Source organism: Hevea brasiliensis, chromosome 7 (assembly GCF_030052815.1).
Source record: "Hevea brasiliensis isolate MT/VB/25A 57/8 chromosome 7, ASM3005281v1, whole genome shotgun sequence".
In the NCBI taxonomy this organism is placed as follows: Eukaryota; Viridiplantae; Streptophyta; class Magnoliopsida; order Malpighiales; family Euphorbiaceae; genus Hevea; species Hevea brasiliensis.
Window position 1 is genome coordinate 102,480,853 of NC_079499.1, and position 19,925 is coordinate 102,500,777.

The 19,925-nt window shown below is 32.2% G+C and overlaps 2 protein-coding genes across 4 annotated transcripts; one reads left to right on the plus strand and one right to left on the minus strand.

Annotated features, from left to right (window-relative positions):
• The first annotated feature begins 439 nt into the window (after positions 1-439).
• LOC110642784 (4-alpha-glucanotransferase, chloroplastic/amyloplastic) lies at positions 440-7,265 on the plus strand. Of its 2 annotated transcripts, none has more exons than XM_021794933.2 (16): positions 440-968; positions 1,056-1,118; positions 1,368-1,456; positions 1,567-1,627; positions 2,592-2,670; positions 3,110-3,246; positions 3,325-3,504; positions 3,637-3,713; positions 4,291-4,430; positions 4,517-4,548; positions 4,633-4,707; positions 5,357-5,429; positions 5,540-5,628; positions 5,903-5,947; positions 6,074-6,226; positions 6,863-7,265. In XM_021794933.2, exons 1-16 carry the CDS (start codon positions 591-593, stop codon positions 6,965-6,967), a joined length of 1,776 nt encoding a protein of 591 aa, XP_021650625.2. In that variant the 5' UTR covers positions 440-590; the 3' UTR covers positions 6,968-7,265. The 2 variants fall into 2 exon arrangements, with proteins under 2 accessions (XP_021650625.2, XP_021650627.2); XM_021794935.2 differs by having other exon boundaries at positions 442-968; positions 3,346-3,504.
• Positions 7,266-7,324: 59 nt separating this feature from the next.
• Positions 7,325-15,556, minus strand: LOC110642785 (uncharacterized). 2 transcript variants are annotated; one of them, XM_021794937.2, is made up of 10 exons: positions 15,444-15,556; positions 9,507-9,602; positions 9,283-9,357; positions 9,023-9,091; positions 8,805-8,881; positions 8,607-8,695; positions 8,388-8,517; positions 8,188-8,278; positions 7,773-7,838; positions 7,325-7,692 (listed from the first exon to the last, which is right to left on the minus strand). In XM_021794937.2, the coding sequence occupies exons 1-10, from the start codon at positions 15,444-15,446 to the stop codon at positions 7,573-7,575; spliced, it is 816 nt and encodes a 271-aa protein (XP_021650629.1). In that variant the 5' UTR covers positions 15,447-15,556; the 3' UTR covers positions 7,325-7,572. The 2 variants fall into 2 exon arrangements, with proteins under 2 accessions (XP_021650629.1, XP_021650628.2); XM_021794936.2 differs by having other exon boundaries at positions 15,312-15,518.
• Positions 15,557-19,925: the final 4,369 nt, after the last annotated feature.

Below are 19,925 nucleotides of genomic sequence, written 5' to 3' on the forward strand. Positions count from 1 at the left end.
TAAATTTAGACTTTTTTCTATCAAAAACTCTACAAAATATAATTTATGATAACTAATTTTTAGGTCCTATTCGATAATAATTTTAAGATAATATTTAATATTTTAATTATACCTCCCTTATTTATATTATTTAGTGATATAATATTTATATTATTATTTAAAATTACTGAGATGATTCATAAAAAATATCATTCTTAACTTTTAAATTATGAGCATGCATTTTAATTAAAATTAATAAAATTATATCATAATTTTTATATTTAATTATTAATTTAATAATTATTTTTATTCAACACTTATATTTTAATAATTATATAAATTATTAACCACTATCTATTAATATTTAACTATTAATTATTAGTATAGTATTTTAATTTTTTTTATAATTTTTAAATGTATTACTTAATTTCAATATATAATTTCAAAATAGCGCTCTCTTGGATCTGATGCTTCCTCTTTTTTCGTCGTTTCTTAGCAAAAACAGTAATACTCTCTCCCTCTGTTTTTAAGCTAACTCGCCTCCCTCATCCATCCACTGCAACTCCTGCTCCCTCTCTCTCTTTCTCTTCCATTTATCTACATGCCAATCCATGGCGGTCCTTAGCTCTCGCTCCCTCCTTTCTCCTTCTTCTTCTCTTTTCTATCTCGTAAAGCTCAATCCCTCCTCTTCTCTCCCTTCTTCAATTTCCTTTCCTCTCTTCAACTCCCAACCCAAGCTCCACACCTCAAATCTCATTTTCAAAACCGAAGCCGTGTCTTCATCATCTATCGTCGGCGTCGGCGTCGGCGAGGACTTGCCCGCCGATTACGACGAATGGTTTCCCAAACCTGATCCTATCCATAGGAGGAGAGCCGGCATTTTGCTCCATCCGACGTCGTTCCAAGGGCCATACGGCATTGGAGATCTCGGAGACGAGGCTTTTCGTTTCATTGATTGGCTTCATGACGCTGGTTGCTCTGTTTGGCAGGTCCATTCATAGCAAAATTAGAAATTTTTAAAAAAGATTTAGCATTTATTATTTTTTAAAGTTCTTATTATTAATTTTATTATGTAGGTTCTTCCTCTTGTGCCTCCAGGAAGAAAGGCTAATGAAGAAGGATCACCATACTCAGGGCAGGTGACATTTCTTTTCAACAAGTGAAATTACTGTGTTTTGAGCATTTTAAAGTATAATATCGAAATCTGCAATCCCTCGAAGCACTATTGATGGGTTATTGTCAGCTTGTAAAAGTGTAAAAAAATCGACTTAAAACATTAGTCTGGAATGCAACACTAAGTGGATAATTCTGAAAACTAGTTGGTTACATAGTTCTTCGAATGTTTGTTTCATAGATGGTGCTTATCATTAATGGTAAGTTGTTTTCAGGATGCAAATTGTGGTAATACGCTCTTAATTTCTCTGGAAGAGCTTGTAAAGGATGGATTGTTGACAAAGGATGAGCTTCCAGATCCAGTGTGAGGAATTTTGATTCATATGTCTTATAAGTATCATTTACTTGAGCTCGCTCAATGACATGTTGTTTTCTGTATTTTCCTAATTAGTTAATGTTGTGATTTTCATGCAGAATCTCTGATCGTGTGAACTTTTCTGCTGTTAGTAAGCTAAAGGATCCCTTGGTAGCTAAGGTAAATTAAGTTGTTGGAGGTTTTCTGGTACATTGTCCTGTATATTCAGAGAGGTCTGCTGCTAAGTTAAAGGACAGTTGCGTATGTGCTGATAAGCTAAAGGATAACTTTAAAAAGAATGCTATGATATGGTATATATACCTTTGTTTGAATGTTTAATTGTAGGATTATCTGTCTAGTCTTCTGAAGCTGCTATTTTCACTATGTTACTCCTTTTTTGGAGGTTTTTGAGCCTGTTTACTTGTTAAAAATAATTTTTTATTTTTCATATTTCATTTTTTTAAGAAAACTCTAGTTTTCATTTTTTATGAAAAAAAGGGAAAAACATGGGATTATTTTCTAATTAAAAAAAAAGTATTTATATCTTTCAAAATAAAAAAATAAATTATTATAAAATATATTTTAAAACTTATATTATTTAATTTTTTTTAACATTTGTTATTCATTTATTTTATAATAATATGATTAATTTTTATCATTATAAATAAATATTTTTCTAAATAATTATTCAATTTTAGTTATAAAAAATTATAATATAATTTTGGTTATCAAAAGTCATTGTTTTATATTTGGAAAACAATCGGAAACCATAACTTTTGTTATAAATAAAAATAGTGAAAAACAACTTAAATTTTGGAAAACTAGCAAATCTAAACATGAAACTCTGTTTTCCAATTTTCCTCGAAAATTTTTTCAGAAAACCACTCAAATTTTCCACAAGTGAACATACCCTCTGTTTCTTCGTTTTTGGGGGAGTGGAAAAAGGGTGTTGTCTGATTGTCAATCTTTCTTTTTGGATATCTCCAAAATTATATATGGGAAAAAATTTTCAGCAAAAGGGAAAAATAGTATTGAACATTTAACCAAATTGGTTTTGTTTAGATATTTTAATAGTTGGTCTCAATTTTGCTATCTATTTCTTACATTCTTAAGCCATAAATATCTTATATCAGTCCTTTCTTAGGCTGCAGAGAGGCTTATTCAGAGTGGTGGTCAGCTTAAAAGTCAGCTTGAAGATTTCCGCAAAGACCCTAGAATATCAGGTAATATTCATATAGTCTACAATTATCTTTCATTCTTGCTCATAGAATTCTAATTACTAATTAATCATATATGTTTTTATTTTTGGTATTATTTTTAATGTACTTTACTTCAGTTTGGGATTTGATGGTTCAAAAATTAAGAAATTGCACAAGTGTACAAACTTTATAATTCTAGATCCCTCTCTCTTTCGTTCTATCCTTTTTTACAATTTGAGAAAAGCATTATGTTTTTGAATTTATAGATTCCTTACAAAGTAAATAGGTCAGCTTTGTAATTGGTTTGCACTGCCTTGGTTCTAATTACTTGAATCATGTTATAATAGAATAGGCAAGAACATATTCAATTTAATGATCTACTCTCTTTGTTTTATGTGACTGCTTTATACTGCCTCTTTAATGCTTACTTCTGTAATTTTTACTGCTATTTGTGCTCTTATAGGTTGGCTTGAAGATGCAGCTTATTTTGCTGCTATTGATGATACTTTAAATACATTGAATTGGTACGATTGGCCTGAACCTTTAAAAAACCGCCATCTTGCAGCCTTGGAGGAAATTTATCAAAGCAAAAAGGATTTTGTGAGATCTGAATGACAACTTTTCTCTCTTCCATATTGCAACTCCTTGTTCACAACATTCATACCTGTGTCCTTACAGTTACCCACTTGTGCTGTGCAGATAGAGATTTTCATCGCCCAACAGTTCTTGTTCCAGAGGCAATGGCAGAAAGTGCGCAACTATGCATGGGAGAAGGGAATTAGTATAATGGGGGACATGCCCATTTATGTAGGTTATCACAGTGCTGATGTTTGGGCAAATAAGAAACATTTTTTGTTGGTAAGCAAGTACTTTGCCGATTTCAGAAATTGTTGCTTATATTACATGTATTTCCTTACCTTTCTAATCTTGCTAAGTAATCTTGCAGGCAACTGCAATGATGAGTTTACTAATATTATATTTATCTGCCAGAACAGGAATGGCTTTCCTCTTCTAGTCAGTGGTGTTCCTCCTGATGCCTTCAGTGATACAGGTCAATTGTGGGGCAGGTTTGTGCTAAAAAAAATATTAACAAGGAAACACACCTGATTTTATGATGAAATAATGCATCACTCATCAACTGCAAATGTTAATCTTATTTAGTTACTTATAATCTGTAGAATCATGCCAGATATGACTTTGCTAGTGCAATTGTGTTTGTTTCTATGTTGACAAAATGTTTGCGTAGTACACTATTCCATATGCTTTCATCTTTTTATTAGACTCCTATGATATACTTTGAATGCTGTTAATAGTTTCCATTTTTAGTTCTTTCTAGTGTTGGTAGATTTGCACCAAATGCTCAGAGTGATAGTTGTACCTCTGAAAGGTCTTCTGACCCGTGAATCATATATGTTTGTTAACTTGTTATCCAACAATCACTATGTCTGAAATTGGATTTATAGTGTTGTTATGCACCTGGATAGAATTTCCTATTATTTCAACTGTCAGGCAAATGGGTGTCTGATATTTAAGTTACTCTATGTTTCTTCATGTCACAATGCTCTTTCTTGAACATACACTGTTTATCAAAATTTTAGCTGATTATATGGGGCAATTAACCAATAAATTTTATTTGACGTGAAGCCCTCTCTATAATTGGAAAGCCATGGAGAAAGATGGATATTCATGGTGGATACGCCGCATACAACGAGCTCAAGATCTGTATGATGAATTTAGGATTGACCATTTTAGAGGTTTTGCTGGATTTTGGGCTGTTCCTTCTGGTGAGTTAAATCTTCAATTGAATTAGATTGACTTGATTTTTGTTGAATACATGAAGTCATTTATAATAAATGCAATTACTGTGCAGATGCAAAAATTGCAATGGTTGGAAACTGGAAGGTCTGGTTTCTGTAATTCTCATTAAAGTGTAATTTTTGTAAATTTTCCTGTTATCCAATCTAGATATTATTTTGATGACAGTAGGCTGGACCTGGGAAATCCGTCTTTGATGCCATCTCCAGAGCTGTAGGAAAGATCAGCATCATAGCAGAAGATTTGGTATGTTTTACCAGATAGGATACAAAGAAATTTCTGTTTCACTTGTCTTATGGGATAGTTAAGGTGGAATTATATCTCTTGCTAGTTGCTAAACTTACTAAAATGCTAAATTGTGGACACATGTTTAGTTCAACTTTTACTTGTCATGGAGATATTTTATTTAACTTGCATAGATTGCCACCTGTCTCTAATAAATTTTTCTTTCAATATCCATGTTTGATATTGAAGAAATAGCACTTCACATAACAGAGCAATGGAAGTATTTATTTATGTATTTTTTTTTTATCTATATCATTATCATGAATGCACCACTTAAAACATAGATCATATTTGCAAAGATTTGATCATTTGAAGTTAAATAATTGACCTGATTTTCATTACTCATTCATCAAATTTTGGGTTGTTGATGTACATAGTTTCCTTGTTTGAACCATGCAAGTTAAACACAAAGAAAAATAACGAATGCATGGTATATGAATGATTGAATGGTTGAACTTAATTGGTTATACTTGAATTATATACAAGAATATAATTTGATGAAGAGTATGGGATAAATTTGTGGAACGAAACATTTCATTTACATATCCATTTTACTTTCTTCTCGAGTTCTTATTGATATGCAACAATCTTTTGTACCGTGACATTACAGGGAGTTATTACTGAGGATGTAGTGCAGCTTAGGAAATCTATTGGTGCTCCGGGAATGGCTGTCCTTCAGTTTGGTAATCAGTTGCTTCTGATTTTAATGCAATTAGTCATCATAAATGTATGTGAGACCATGATATTCTTGTTCTGTGGTCTAGTAGTTATGTTCTGAATTTTCTTGGTTTAGGTTTTGGAAGTGATGCAGATAACCCTCATTTACCTCATAACCATGAAGCCAATCAAGTTGTATACACTGGAACTCATGATAATGAAACGGTAAAAATTGCCAATGCCCTTGGAATTCTCTGTTGATGTGACTTTGTCTCTGCTACTGACTTTGGGCCATCTTTATACAATCATGTAGATGCCTTTTCCAATTTTTGTTGACTTGTTAATTTTTAGACAGTAAATGATATCTAGGAAGTGATGCTTAACTGTTGAAAAATGAAAATAGCAGTATATCCAATTCCTTCATTTGACTTGAAAAGTCTCTTTCAAATGTTAAAAACTATGGTCAGTTAACAGTTGTTTGCTTATGTAATTGTAACAGATCCGAGGTTGGTGGGATGTTGTAGAGCAAGAGGAGAAGTCAAATGTGAGTGTTTTTTGGTATTATGGCTCACTTATTGCCATGTGAAGTCTCTCATTTAGACATATAACAAAAGGGTTTGTGGTTCACTATTATGGTTGTCTATTTATCATAGTGATATTGCTAATTCAGGTACTGAAGTATCTTTCAATTACTGAAGAAGATGACATATCATGGGCACTCATCCAAGCTGTATTTGCATCAGTGGCCCAAACTGCTGTAATACCCCTGCAAGATATTCTTGGACTTGGGAGTTCTGCCAGGATGAACATTCCTGCTACTCAGGTAAAGAATATCTTGATAGATAGATAGACAGGTGCACAGCGGCTCCATTGTCCACTAGTGTCTAGTCCAGGGGCTCCATTGTCCACTAGTGTCTAGTCCACTTGAAAATTTCTAGGACCTACACAATGCTTCCAGATTCCACCCATGCATTGGCCACTGCTAGATTAGATATTGTAAATTCTATTGTGCTTTCTAGGACTTACACAATGCTTCCAGATTCCAGCCATGCATTGGCCACTGCTAGATTAGATATTGTAAATTCTATTGTGCTTTAGCTACATGCACCTAAATTAAATTTTTTATGAACCGCTCACCATACATTGGGGCTAACCTGATTCACCTTATTCAATATGTCACCGTCTTTCTAGGCCTCTAATCTGTATATTTGACCCTTCTTCTTCCTATTCTGGTCATATTATTGACTTGGCAAATCTCAGCCTGGTCCCTGGTTAGTCCGTCCACCTCCAGATTACGAAGCATCCTTTATTACACCAATTCCCATGGGATTGAGATTACTTGAGATGATATAATGACTTGTTTTTCAACTGTTGAATTTTAACTAAAACTCATGAAAGTTTTCCACATAATTTGGGCATTTGGCTCTTTGATGTACCTATTTTAATGATTTGGATGCAGTCTGGAAACTGGAGTTGGAGGATACCTAGTTCCATAAGTTTCAATCAAATGGAGAAAGAAGCAGCAAGACTAAGGGATTTGCTTTCAATGTATGGGCGGGTGTAGATGAAGACAGCAAATGCATTCTTAGAGGCTACACTTGGATTTTGCTTCCGCAAGTTTCAATGAACCTTATAGTTTAGCGCTTAGGCCACCTCAGAGGCTACTCTCTCTCTCTTTTTTCTTTTTTTTTTTTTTTTCTGAAATAAGGCTACACTTAATTATTGATAAGTCATCTTCTTGTAGAATTATTTTGAACATGCACGAATAAATCCTTGCACGGTTGCTTGTCGAATCAATAAACCAGCTGACTTGATTTCAGAGTTTTTACTAGTCTAATAAACATTTTCATTTTCATTTAGCATCTCACTCCTTCCCATTGCTTCCATTTCTTTTTCCTATCTTGCATACAACAATACATCATGGCTTGCAGAGTGCTTATTTGCATTCAATAAAAGCCTTTTTCACAAACTTTTGTAGAGTGCCAATGAAATATGGATGAGATACGTACACAAACATGTCCTCTGATTTCTTGTCCTTCACAGAATGAATGGTTTTGCGGCCGAGTTGGACTGAGATTGCAACAAAATCACCTAATTTCTATATTTATAAATTAAGAGAATGATTGGCAAGTATAAAAGGGGGAAAAAGGAACTTGTTTGGTTGTAGAATTATGCAGCTTTCTCAATCGCTTCGATGCATTCTAATACAGTCATCTTGTTTGACATTGCTTTCATTAGAGCTTCATGAAGGACCTTGTTATTTTTTATGAGAGATCCAGCAAACAGAACCTGCATTAATTGCTCTCAACATTAGCATTCTAATGTTTTCTTGATGTGCACTAACCATTTTTATTATACAGGTTACTTACAGCCCATCTAGTAAGATTTAGTTGCTGGTCTTTGCTAAGTTGTGGTTTGCTCCTATTTATAAATCTCTGCACAAAAGGTAAAATCTGCATTAACTTGCTGTTCTACATTCAACATTGATCTCTCTAAAAACCATGGACTTCTGCTAAGGTATAATTTTAGAGAGATTCATAGATGGATTCAGTCTACTACGTCATCCGTACACTAAACCAATCAAATCACTCCACATCATCCATAAGTTAAGGATCACAAAAATTAAATAACATATTTATCTATAATTATTCAAAATTGAATGATAATTAAAAATTAAATCAGATGTTTATGCGCGATTGTATTGCCATAAAATGATTTCATTGACTTAGTTTAAGATGACATGGTAAAATGAGTGTTCTAAGAAATTCTCATAATTTTAGTCACCTGGAGAGTGAAAAGATCAGCTGATTGACCAACCACTTTGTCATACTGCAGACCCTCTGCAGCAAGTCCAGCCATTGCTACAACAGCCAACCTGAGAAAAAATATATCATGCAGCTTAATCTCCCGTGTGCCACATAAATTTTGAGCAATTTAAGCAAATATGAATTGTTCAGAAGCATTGTAGCTTAGCATAGTAGCACCTATCTAGATCCTTGGTATCAAGCTGTCCACTGTATATCAGCTTTTCCAGGTTTTTATCAATGAGATTGACATGCTCTTTCCCAATATCTAGCGAGTAATCCAGTATAGGAATTCCAAGCAAATAGGCAACTGAAATTCAAAGGCGATTTATAGCATGAATTGATGAAGGAATGAGGAATCTACCAATCATTATATAGTAAATGTAACAAATGTAGTACTCAAAAAATGAGCTGCTTCGTGTCTAGCTATCCGGTCTTGATAATCAGGAAAAAATGACGAAAAGCTACTAATAGCAGCTTGAAGAAGCCTGCAATATATAGCAGATAAAAAGAAGCATACATGAGGAGTTTTGTATTTCTGATCTCCAATTTAATAAAAAGGAGAAGACTCATGAGTTCTGTATAACAAGCTCTTACCCAGGAGAAATGCTCCCCACTGCCAAGACTATCAGAGAAATGCTCCCAATCAAATATGGAACAAAGAAGCCCCAATCCTACAATGAAGATTGAACTAGAATTGTCAGGAACTCAGGATTAATCAAATTTCTTCTCTGCCTATAATACAAACACAGAAAAAAAAAAAGAAAAAAGAAAAAAAAAAAAAGAAAGAAGAATAAATGTTCAATGCTTATTACTCCAGGAAGCTGGCCAGCAAGGACACCCAAAAATCCTGTCGTTCCCACGACTGTGAAAAGAAAAGCCGCCTGTATTACTCAAAGATATTAACCATAGAAATGGCATTTCAAATAAGTATTCAAGCCATTCTGAAAGATTAAAAATTTCAGAATTTCATTAGCAGGGAGAAGCCTCAATTCAATCCACTAAAGGAAAGGAAAACAGAAGAAATAAGGAAAACAAATTGATTCAAAATGGGATTATCCCAGCCAATACTTACATCATTTCTAACGCTCGGAATTGCCAGGTTCTCTGCATTTTTTATTCCAAGAGTTGTTAGTTCCCGGACAGATGTCTGGCACAAAAGGTATAGATAATCAAACAAAGTAAATAAAAAACAACTCGTTAAAAAGAAAATCATTCATAATTCATGTACATGTGTGTAAGGATTTGTAACTGATGCACTATCCCACAACTTGATGCTTGTAATGGAGACGTACTGACCGTACGACGAGAGACATAGGGCTGAGAACTCCACTGCTGAGCCCACCCATCCTCCTTTAGCTGATCAAGTGCCTCTTTAACAGCATTACTGTCTTTCTGCGCCACAAACATTTTCATTAATAGGACTTGAAATCTAAAATACAACAATCACCCAGACATCTTGAAAGTGAATCGTATTCCACGAATATGATATCTATCTAGTGTGATGTATAAAATATATGACAAAGGTGGAGTATTGGAGTATTTCTATTGATCGGTCATATTTGGGGTTAGTTATTCAGCTCTATTAGACACTAGATTTGCCTTAATATCCAAAACGAGTAAATCCTATGATATTATTTTCCTCCGCTTGATCTTAGGCCTCCCCTTCCTTTTCTCACTCTTTCCCCTTGTAACTTATCACACTTTTGTAGCAGATTATTTGATTCTTTGTGTTGTAAGGACTGGCCATCTTAAACGGCTTTCTCTCATTTTTTCTCTAACATGTACTATATGCATTCTTTGACAGATGTGATCACTATTGGAAAGGTAACTGTTAGCTGTCACTTATTTTGCATTTATTTAAGGCATTTGTTTAGGAATTTTTGTGTGCATATCTGTTCTTACCTTTTGTTGTATGATTCTAATACAATTTTGGTAGTTTAGCTTGATTAGAAACCTATTTGTTAGCTATAATTTTTTTATATATATCTTTGATTTCTGGGGCAATAAATATCAAAATTCTTATTCCAAAATTTCTTAGTTCTTTTACATGGTATCAGAGCCATGGCTGATGAAAAGAAAAATGAGAGTTCTGGATCAGGGAAGAAAACTTCTAATTCTTACACACTGAATTCGAATGACAACCTAGGTAACTTGATTACCCAAGTTCAGTTGAAGGGCGAGAATTATGAAGAATGGGCGCGAGCTATGCGGACTGCATTGCGGGCCAAAAAGAAATATGGTTTTATTGATGGATCTGTTAAGCAACCAATAGATGACTCACTGGAACTCAAAGATTGGTGGACGGTTAACTCTATGCTGGTTTCTTGGGTGTTTAACACCATTGAACCGACGCTTCGCTCGACCATCTCTCACATGGAGAATGTAAAGGATCTGTGGGAGGATATTAAACAGAGGTTCTCGATTGGAAATGGTCCACGAATGCAGCAACTGAGATCAGATCTGGCGAATTGTAGGCAAGAAGGTCAACCGATCGTGTTCTATTTCGGAAGACTCAAAACGTTATGGGATGAAATAAACAACTATGATCAGATACCAGTGTGTATCTGTGCAGGCTGCAGATGCAATCTTACCATTAAATTGGAAAGAAAGCGTGAAGAAGAGAGAGTTCATCAGTTTTTGATGGGTTTGGATGAAGAAGGATACGGAACAGTGCGCTCTAATATTTTGAGCACTGAACCCTTGCCCAATTTGAATCGTGTGTATGCTATGGTTGTTCAGCAAGAGCAGGTGCGAACTATGACACGAACCAAGGAAGAAAGAGACAATCCTATGAGTTTTGCAATTCGAGCAGGAAGTCGAAATTCAGGGGGGGATAAAGACAAATCCTCAATTTGTTCTAATTGCAACCGAGAGGGACATGATGCTGAAAGTTGTTTCCAGCTGATAGGTTATCCAGAATGGTGGGGTAATAGACCACGTGGAACTTCTGCTGGACAAGGAGGTGGTCAAAAGCGTGACAATAGAGCAGGATGTAGCAAGGGAGGAGTTGCTCATGCCAACGCCACACAAGCAACTGGAGTTGATGGTGGGCGTGAAATTGTGACAGATTCAGATCGAAAGGGTCTTAGTGGATTAAATGAAGAGCAGTGGGCTGCTTTGCTGGGCATGTTGAATTCTTGTCAGAATGGTGGCAATGAGAGGCTAACAGGTACGCAGAGGGTATTTCCTTGGATTATTGACACAGGAGCTTCCCATCATATGACAGGAACGTTGGCATTTTTTAGTGAATTGCGTGACATTGTGCCATGCTCAGTCGGGTTACCTAATGGAGAAAAGACCTTGGCGATGAAACAAGGAAATGTGTTGCTTGGAGGAGACTTGAAATTGCAACGAGTCCTTTATGTGCCAAATTTGAATTACAATATGATCTATGCATCACAACTACTTGATGATTCAAATTTGGTTATTCAACTCACTAACAAAATTTGTGTTATACAGGACCTAAATTCGAGGAACCTGATTGGAGTGGGTGAGCAACGCGAGGGGCTGTACTTTCTCAAGGGAGTGACATCGGTACATGCTTGCAAGGTAACTGATGTGGGGTCTTTTGAGCTTTGGCATAAGAGAATGGGTCATCCTTCTTATAAGGTGGTAGAGTTAATTCCAAAAACTGGTAGCATAGTTAGAAAAACTAATAAAACTTATGAAGTTTGTTTTAGAGCAAAGCAAACAAGAGAGATTTTCTTTTCTAGTGACAATAAAGCTGATGGTTGTTTTGAATTGATACATTGTGATTTGTGGGGACCTTATAGAGTCCCAACTTCTTGTGGAGCAATTTACTTCTTAACAATTGTTGATGATTACTCTTGTGCTATTTGGATATATTTGCTGAATGGAAAACAAGAAGTAGCTTGTGTTCTTAAGAAATTTGTTGTGATGGTTAAACGCCAATTTGAAAAAAATGTGAAAATTGTCAGAAGTGATAACGGAAGTGAATTTATGTGCTTGAAAGAATATTTTGATGAACAAGGGATGTTGCATCAGACTTCCTGTGTAGGAACAACTCAAAAAAATGGCCGAATGGAAAGAAAACATCGCCATATTCTTAATGTGGCAAAAGCCTTGCGTTTCCAAGCAAATTTACCCATAGAATTTTGAGGAGAATGTGTGCTTGCAGCCGGGTATTTGATTAATAGGACTCCATCTATGTTATTAAATGGTAAAACCCCATATGAGATACTCTTTGAGAAAGTACCTTCTTACAAACACGTTCGGGTTTTTGGTTGTTTGTGCTATGCGCATAATCTGAATCAGGATAAAGATAAATTTGGTAGTAAAAGTCGTAGCTGTGTTTTTGTTGGGCATCCATTTGAAAAGAAGGGATGGAGATTGTATGATTTGGAAACTAAATAATACTTTGTATCAAGAGACTTGGTATTCGCTGAAACAGAATTTCCATATGCAAATGAGAAAACAATGGGTGATGAACTCATTAAAAATGGAGTTGAGGAGTTGGGTGATGAAGTTGATGGTTTAGAGAATAACTTGGGAATGGAGCACGATGAAAGTGTGGGTAGAGAAAGTGAGGTGAATCTTGAAATGGAAGAATTGATCCATGAAAACAGTGAGGGAGTGGATAGAGGTGAAGTTGTTGAAGAGCAACTAGGTAGGGGACAAAGGGCCAAGCAACCTAGTGTTCGTTTGAAGGATTATGTGACAAACGCCATCAAAACAAGCCCCTCGGTATGCTCACCTTCCCAATCTGATTCCTCAGGTACGCCTTACTCTATAGCACATTATGTGGGTTATGATAAATTTTCTACACAACACCGATGTTTTTTGGCAACCATTATTGTAGGACATGAACCAAGCTCTTATGCAGAAGCAGTTAAGGATGAACGGTGGAGAGCGGCTATGAGAAAAGAAATACAGGCTTTGAAGGATAATGGTACATGGACAGTTGAAAATCTGTCATTTGGGAAGAAAGCAATAGGAAGCAAGTGGATATACAAAATTAAATACAATTCTGATGGAAGTGTTGAACGATACAAGGCGCGATTAGTGATATTGGGAAATAATCAAATTGAAGGCATAGATTATTAGGAGACTTTTGCTCCTACAGCAAAAATGGTTACTGTGTGCACCTTTCTTACCGTTGTGACTGCAAAGAATTGGGAACTCCATCAGATGGATGTCCAAAATGCTTTCTTACACGGTGATTTGGAGGAAGAGGTTTACATGAAGATGCCATCTGAATTTGCTTCTCAATCACCAGGGAAGGTTTGTAAACTCCGGAAATCTCTATATGGTTTGCGGTAAGCACCTAGATGTTGGTTTGCAAAATTGGCTGCATCTCTGAAAGCTTATGGATTTCAGCAATCATATTTAGATTACTCTTTGTTCAATTTTTGAGCTGGGACTGTTCAATTGAATGTGCTTATTTATGTGGATGACCTTATTATCTCCAGCAATGATGTTTCCGCTGTACAAAAATTCAAGAACTATTTGAGTCGTTGCTTTCATATGAAAGACTTGGGGAAGCTGAAATTTTTCTTAGAAATTGAAGTAGCCAGAAACTCGAATGGTATTTTCTTGTGTCAACGTAAGTATGCATTGGATGTAATTTCAGAAGTTGGATTACTGGGTTGCAAGCCGGCTAAAACTCTTCTTGAACAAAATTACAAGCTGGCCCTTACTGAGAGTGATGATGTGGATGACCCTGCTCAGTATAGGCATCTAGTGGGACGGCTTATTTATCTAACAATAACTCGGCCTGAGTTGTCTTATTGTGTGCATATTCTTGCTCAGTTTATGCAACAACCGAAGAAAGCTCATTGGGAGCCAGCTGTTAGAGTTGTGCATTATTTGAAAGGAAATCCAGGTACTGCATGCCAATTGTGATCTCAAATTGTCTGCTTACTGTGATTCTGATTGAGCTAGCTGTCCTTTGACGAGACGGTCTTTGACCAGTTATTTTGTTCTTTTGGGTGAATCCCCTATCTCGTGAAAGACTAAAAAGCAACAAACAGTATCTCGCTCATCCGCTGAAACTAAATATCGGTCTATGAGTACTACAACTTGTGAACTTAAATGGTTGAAAGGATTATTGAATTCTCTTGGTGTGGCACATAATGAACATATGAATTTGTATTGTGATAGTCAAGCAGCTCTGCATATAGCTGCTAATCCTGTCTATCATGAATGTACCAAGTATATTGAAGTGGACTGTCATTTTATCCGTGATGAGATATTGAATGGTAACATTCGAACAGATTATGTACGTAGTTCAATGCAACCTGCGGATATCTTCACAAAGGCATTGGGAAAGGATCAGTTTGACTTTCTTCTTCGCAAGTTGGGCATTCGAACAGGTTATTGGAAAGGCAGCTGTTAGCTGCCACTTATTTTGCATTTATATAGGGTATTTATTTAGAAATTTTTGTGTGCATATCTGTTCTTACCTTTTGTTGTATGATTCTTATACAATTTTGATAGTTTAGCTTGATTAGAAACCTATTTGTTAGTTATAATTTTTTATATATATCTTTGATTTCTGGGGCAATAAACATTAGAATTCTTATTCTAAAATTTCTTAGTTCTTTTATAATCACTCCTAATCTTATCCATTCTATTCTCACTGGACATTCCTCTTAACATCCGCATTTCTACCGCACTCTGTGCAACATTCACTCTCATACAACAGTTGGTAACACAATCCTATAAAAGTTAGCTTCTTGAAATCTATGATAATCCATAATTTTTTTCATCAGAATTTTGTGGGCATGTTCTTCTAAATGTACACTCCTTAATTACCAAATGCTCACAGGTAATCGGTATTGACAAGAAGCACACCAAATAGAAATTTAATACGAACTTAATTAGCTTCGGTGATTGCGCCATTAATCCACATCTTAAACCAGTTTTATGCCCTTAATTGCAATCAATCAACTCAAATCCCTTCACACTCGCACCTTTTTCATCTCTAACCAAAACCCATTTAGAAGAAAATAGTCTTGCAATGTATGAAGAATACTACAACTGAATGAATAGATGGTCTGCCTTTGTTGAATTTTGGTAAGCACGTAAAGAAATTTACATACAAGAGAAGAGAAGGGAAGAAACAGAAACAGAAACAGAAACCTTAGAGATAGCAGATTGAAGAGTGTTGAGATCAACACGAGGCGCAGCAGAAGATGCTCTAATTCTGAAGGAGTGATGGTGATAATAAAATGAAGGATTTGAGAGAGAAGAAGCCATCAAAATCAAACTCACCATTTTCAGTTTCGCAGAGACCGTTAGTTAGGTATTGGTTTTGGGATTGTTTATGCAGCTCGAGCACTGGATAAGACTCAGGTTTGGCGCGCGGATCAGTTTCATACACGTCGCTAACCAAATTAAATTATTTTGGTTTTTGTTTAAAAATAAAAAGAAAAAATTTCAACTTTTTGCTTAATTCGTCGTCGTAAAACAGTTTCTATATTGGATAAAATTATTAATTATTTAACTTTTTATTTTAATAAAATTAATTTTTTAATTTTAAAAAATATGAGTTAATTTTTTATTTTATTTTATTTTTATTTTCTTGATATTTAAGTAATAATTTAAGTAGTGTTTGTATTAAGAGGATGTTTAATTTACTTGTTAGATATAACTGATAATTGATAATTAATTTAATTTATTTTTTATTTTGATTATATTATTATTTTTTTATTTAATTTAAAAATTAAAATTATTAATATTTTTATCATTTCTATTTATAATTTTAATATATTTTAATTTAATTAAAATATTTTTTATTAATAATATAAAATATAAAATATTTATTTACATCTAAAAATTTAAAATTAATTATAAATTTTTTTTATTAATAATAATAATTACTTTACTATTTTATCCATATTCTTAAAGATATTTAATTTCTTTTTAAAAAATTAATTATTTTTTTATATTAATAATATAATATATTAATTTAATAATTATATTTTTAATTTAATAATAATATAATATAATAAATTTATAATTTTATATTTATTTAAATAATAAAATAAATTATGTAATATATAATATTATTAATTATTTCATATATCAACAATAAAAGTTAAATATAATTTTATTAAATATTTAATATAAATTAGTTATCGATTAATAATTATTAATTATATTCAACAGCTAAATCAAACATGCTCTAAAAAAATAATTGATGAAAGTTTTATATTTAATTATTATTGTAAATTCGTTTAGTAAAAATATTAAATAGCTGCTGTTTATAACCTAAAAAATTGTTATTATTTCAAAATAAAAATATCACTTTATTATTCTCTTAGGGGGTGTTTGGTTTACTTGTTGGGTGTAGCTGATAGCTGATAGGCACCCAAATAGGTAAATTGTGGTGTTTGGCGAGTTTAAAAAAATAGAGCTGATAGCTGATGGGCAACTGATATGATACCCATCACCAGAATCACTCTATTTTTAGAAATTTTCTACAAATGATAATTAATTTGGTTTTATTTTTTATTTTGACCATATTATCCTTTTTTATTTAACTTAAAAATTAATATTATTAATATTTTTATTTTTTTATTTATAATTTTAATATTTTAATTAATGTATTTCAACTTTGTTAAAATATTTTTTATTAATAACATAAAATATAAAATATTTATTTATATCCAAAAACTTAAAATTAATTATAAATTTTTCTATTAACAATAATAATTATTTTATTATTTTATCTATATTTTTAAAATTATTTAATTATTTTAAAAAATAATTATTTTCTTATTTCAATAATAAAATAAATGATGTAATATAAAAGATTAATAATTATATATTTAATTTAATAATAAAATAAATAATATAATGTAATAAATTTATAATTTTATATTTATTTAAACAATAAAATAAATTATATGATATATACCCTTATTAGTCATTTTACATATTAACAGCAACAGCTAAATATAATTTTACCAAGCTAAATATAATTTTACCAAACACTTAATATAAAATTATCATCACTATCACTAACAAGAATGTACTATCACAATTTATCGATTATATTCAACAGTTAATCCAAACAGGCCCTTATTCTGCATACATCTCTATATTATATAGGAAAAGTATATATATTTTACTGTTACTCATTTTTTTATATTATTTAATTTATATATCTATTTAATAATAAGATAAATAATATAATAAATTAATAATTATATATTCCTTTCAATAATAAAATAAATTATATAATATAATAAATTAATAATTATATATTTATTTTAATAATTAAATAAATTATGTAATATATATTTTTATTAGTTATTTTATATATTAATAATAATAATAAGATATAATTTTATTAAAAATTTAAAATAAATCAACTATCATTAATTATTAATCATCATTCACTAATTAACAGAAATAATTATTTATTATAATTAAACAGATTCTCAATTTTCTTTAATCCGTATAATTGGAAAAACATAACTAAATAGTCCCCTTTATTTCTTAGCTAGTAAACTATTTCTGCAATAGTAATTTATTAATAAAAAACTTGATTTAAACTAAATAGAGTAACAAGAAAGTAAACAGAATAAAAGTTTTTTTTTTTTTGGTTCGCCTAGGGTTTCGATCCACACTCTGCCACAAATTGGCCTTCTATTGTCCTTTAGACAGGGGATGGCTCTCGTTTCCCTAACCTGGCGTGGGTTCCCTCCCACCCTGAGTTGGAATGTATACATTTTGTTTTCTGGTTATGCAGCCTATGATAGTAGTAATTACTTTCTCAAAGATCTGCGAGAAGATGCATCATTTTGACATTTTGAAGGTTATCTCCCAAGTACTTTCCGCCGACTACATGTGCTTGATGATCTAAGGCCCCTTTGTCTTGGAAAGTTGATCCCCATCATTGCCAGTTAAGGGCGTTCTTGGTTTAGCTGGGGAAGCTATTTTTTTGTTCTTCGAGACTAGTTGAATTTCTTCTCCTCGTCTCCTGCAATAGCTAAGGTTACAATTGGTGGGCTTAGGCCAATGTATGGGCAATCTAGCTTGACGGCTTTTTTTTTTATTCTTTTCTGTTGGTGATTTTGGGCTTGAATTTGTAGGATTAGTACTGGCCCTGAACTCGCATTCCATCTTAAACCCAATCTATATATATATATATATATATATATTGTAGTTGGACTGCAAAGAAAGTTTAAGCTTTCTCTGTTGAGTTATATTCTCCTGATCCAAAATTGCCTGCTCTTAATTCCATGCTAATGAAATGAACTATGGGATTAAGGCATGGCAGAAAGGGAAAGCAAAGGTGTTTTTAAGAAGATGACCAAAATAAAATACACACCAAGCTATTTTTCATCACATGCGAGAGTCTTATATATATATATATATAGAGAGAGAGAGAGAGAGAAGCTGGAAAGGAGATCAAAGTTTCAACCTTAAAAGCCATGCTTCATGTTTACTGTATAAATGGATTGCTTTTTAATTAGCTCATATATATATATATATATATATAGAGAGAGAGAGAGAGCAATGAGCCAGAAAATTTTTATTTTTCCTTGAGGGGTCAATATAATAAATAAAATTAGTTTAAAAATAATGAATTACATTCATTGTTTATATATTATGAAAGAGTTATTGATTGGCGACGATTGTTCCCACTCGTCTACTTCTTTTGCCTCTATATATATTTTGATGTTGCTTGTAATTATTGGGTTGAGGTTTCTAGAAAACATGCAATCAAGAAGAAACCTACGGTTGGTAGCCTAAATATTATCGCTCTGACACTTAAATGAGTAAATATTAAAGAATAAAATATAAATATTAAAAAAAAAATAAATTGTGTATGTGTTTATATTATATGTATATAAATGTTACATGCCTTAATAAGATTGTTAGAGTCAATAAAATGACTTTTTCTTTTTTTTTTTAAGTAATTTTTCTTATAATTGACTAAAAATTTTTTTTAATCAAGAGTATATTTTTCATTAATGCATTCTTCTAAGTATATCAAATATTAGAAAATATGAAAAATATTTTTAAAAAATATTTTTTAAAAAACAAATAGAGCCTATAATGCTGAGATATTCGATAGAAAAATAGAGTGTTATCCAAGTATTTTCACGATAATAATATTGACATCATTTCAAGTTTGAATAAGTTACATTTATTAGAGGTATGAAAAAACATTTTCACTTCAATATTTTATATTTAAAAGATAAATTTTATCAGAAATGTCTCCTATATATATATATAAAAGAAGAGGGGTGCCAGAGAAAAAATAAGAAAAAAAAATTATATTTGCGTAAAATATATCTTTTATTTGACTCTTACGTAAACTTATTAACTAATGAAAAGAATCTTACACATCATGAATTAAATAATTGGATTAATTGTGTGAAGTTGATCTCTAATCAGTATTTTTTTTATAAAATTAAAAGTTTAAGTTTTAGAGTCTTAACGAAAATATTACGTATTTAAATCAAAAGAATATATATTTTTTAAGAAATATAAAAAAAATAAATTATTAATTTTATTATAATTTAAATATTAATTCTAACGGCTTCTCTCTTTATTAGTTTCAAATTAAAATTATTTTAGAAAATAATTTTTCAAACTATGCTACTATTTAAATAAAATTTTGTTTGGTTTAAAATCTCTATTTTTAAGTAATATTTTTTTTTTAAAGAGTAACTTACCATATAAAAATAAGTGAATTACTTCCATCAAAGGAAGTTGCTTCGTTTACGCGGAATCAAA

Excerpts from the sequence above, each read along its gene's own strand:
- LOC110642785 (XM_021794936.2), bottom strand. The coding sequence starts at position 15,446 with ATGGTGAGTTTGATTTTGATGGCTTCTTCTCTCTCAAATCCTTCATTT. Across the intron at positions 9,358-9,506 it reads CCTATGTCTCTCGTCGTACG|ACATCTGTCCGGGAACTAAC; the intron begins GTCAGTACGTCT and ends CTTTTGTGCCAG. Across the intron at positions 8,696-8,804 it reads GTGGGGAGCATTTCTCCTGG|GCTTCTTCAAGCTGCTATTA; the intron begins GTAAGAGCTTGT and ends TATATATTGCAG.
- LOC110642784 (XM_021794933.2), top strand. The coding sequence starts at position 591 with ATGGCGGTCCTTAGCTCTCGCTCCCTCCTTTCTCCTTCTTCTTCTCTT. Across the intron at positions 4,708-5,356 it reads GCATCATAGCAGAAGATTTG|GGAGTTATTACTGAGGATGT; the intron begins GTATGTTTTACC and ends GTGACATTACAG. Across the intron at positions 5,948-6,073 it reads AGCAAGAGGAGAAGTCAAAT|GTACTGAAGTATCTTTCAAT; the intron begins GTGAGTGTTTTT and ends TTGCTAATTCAG.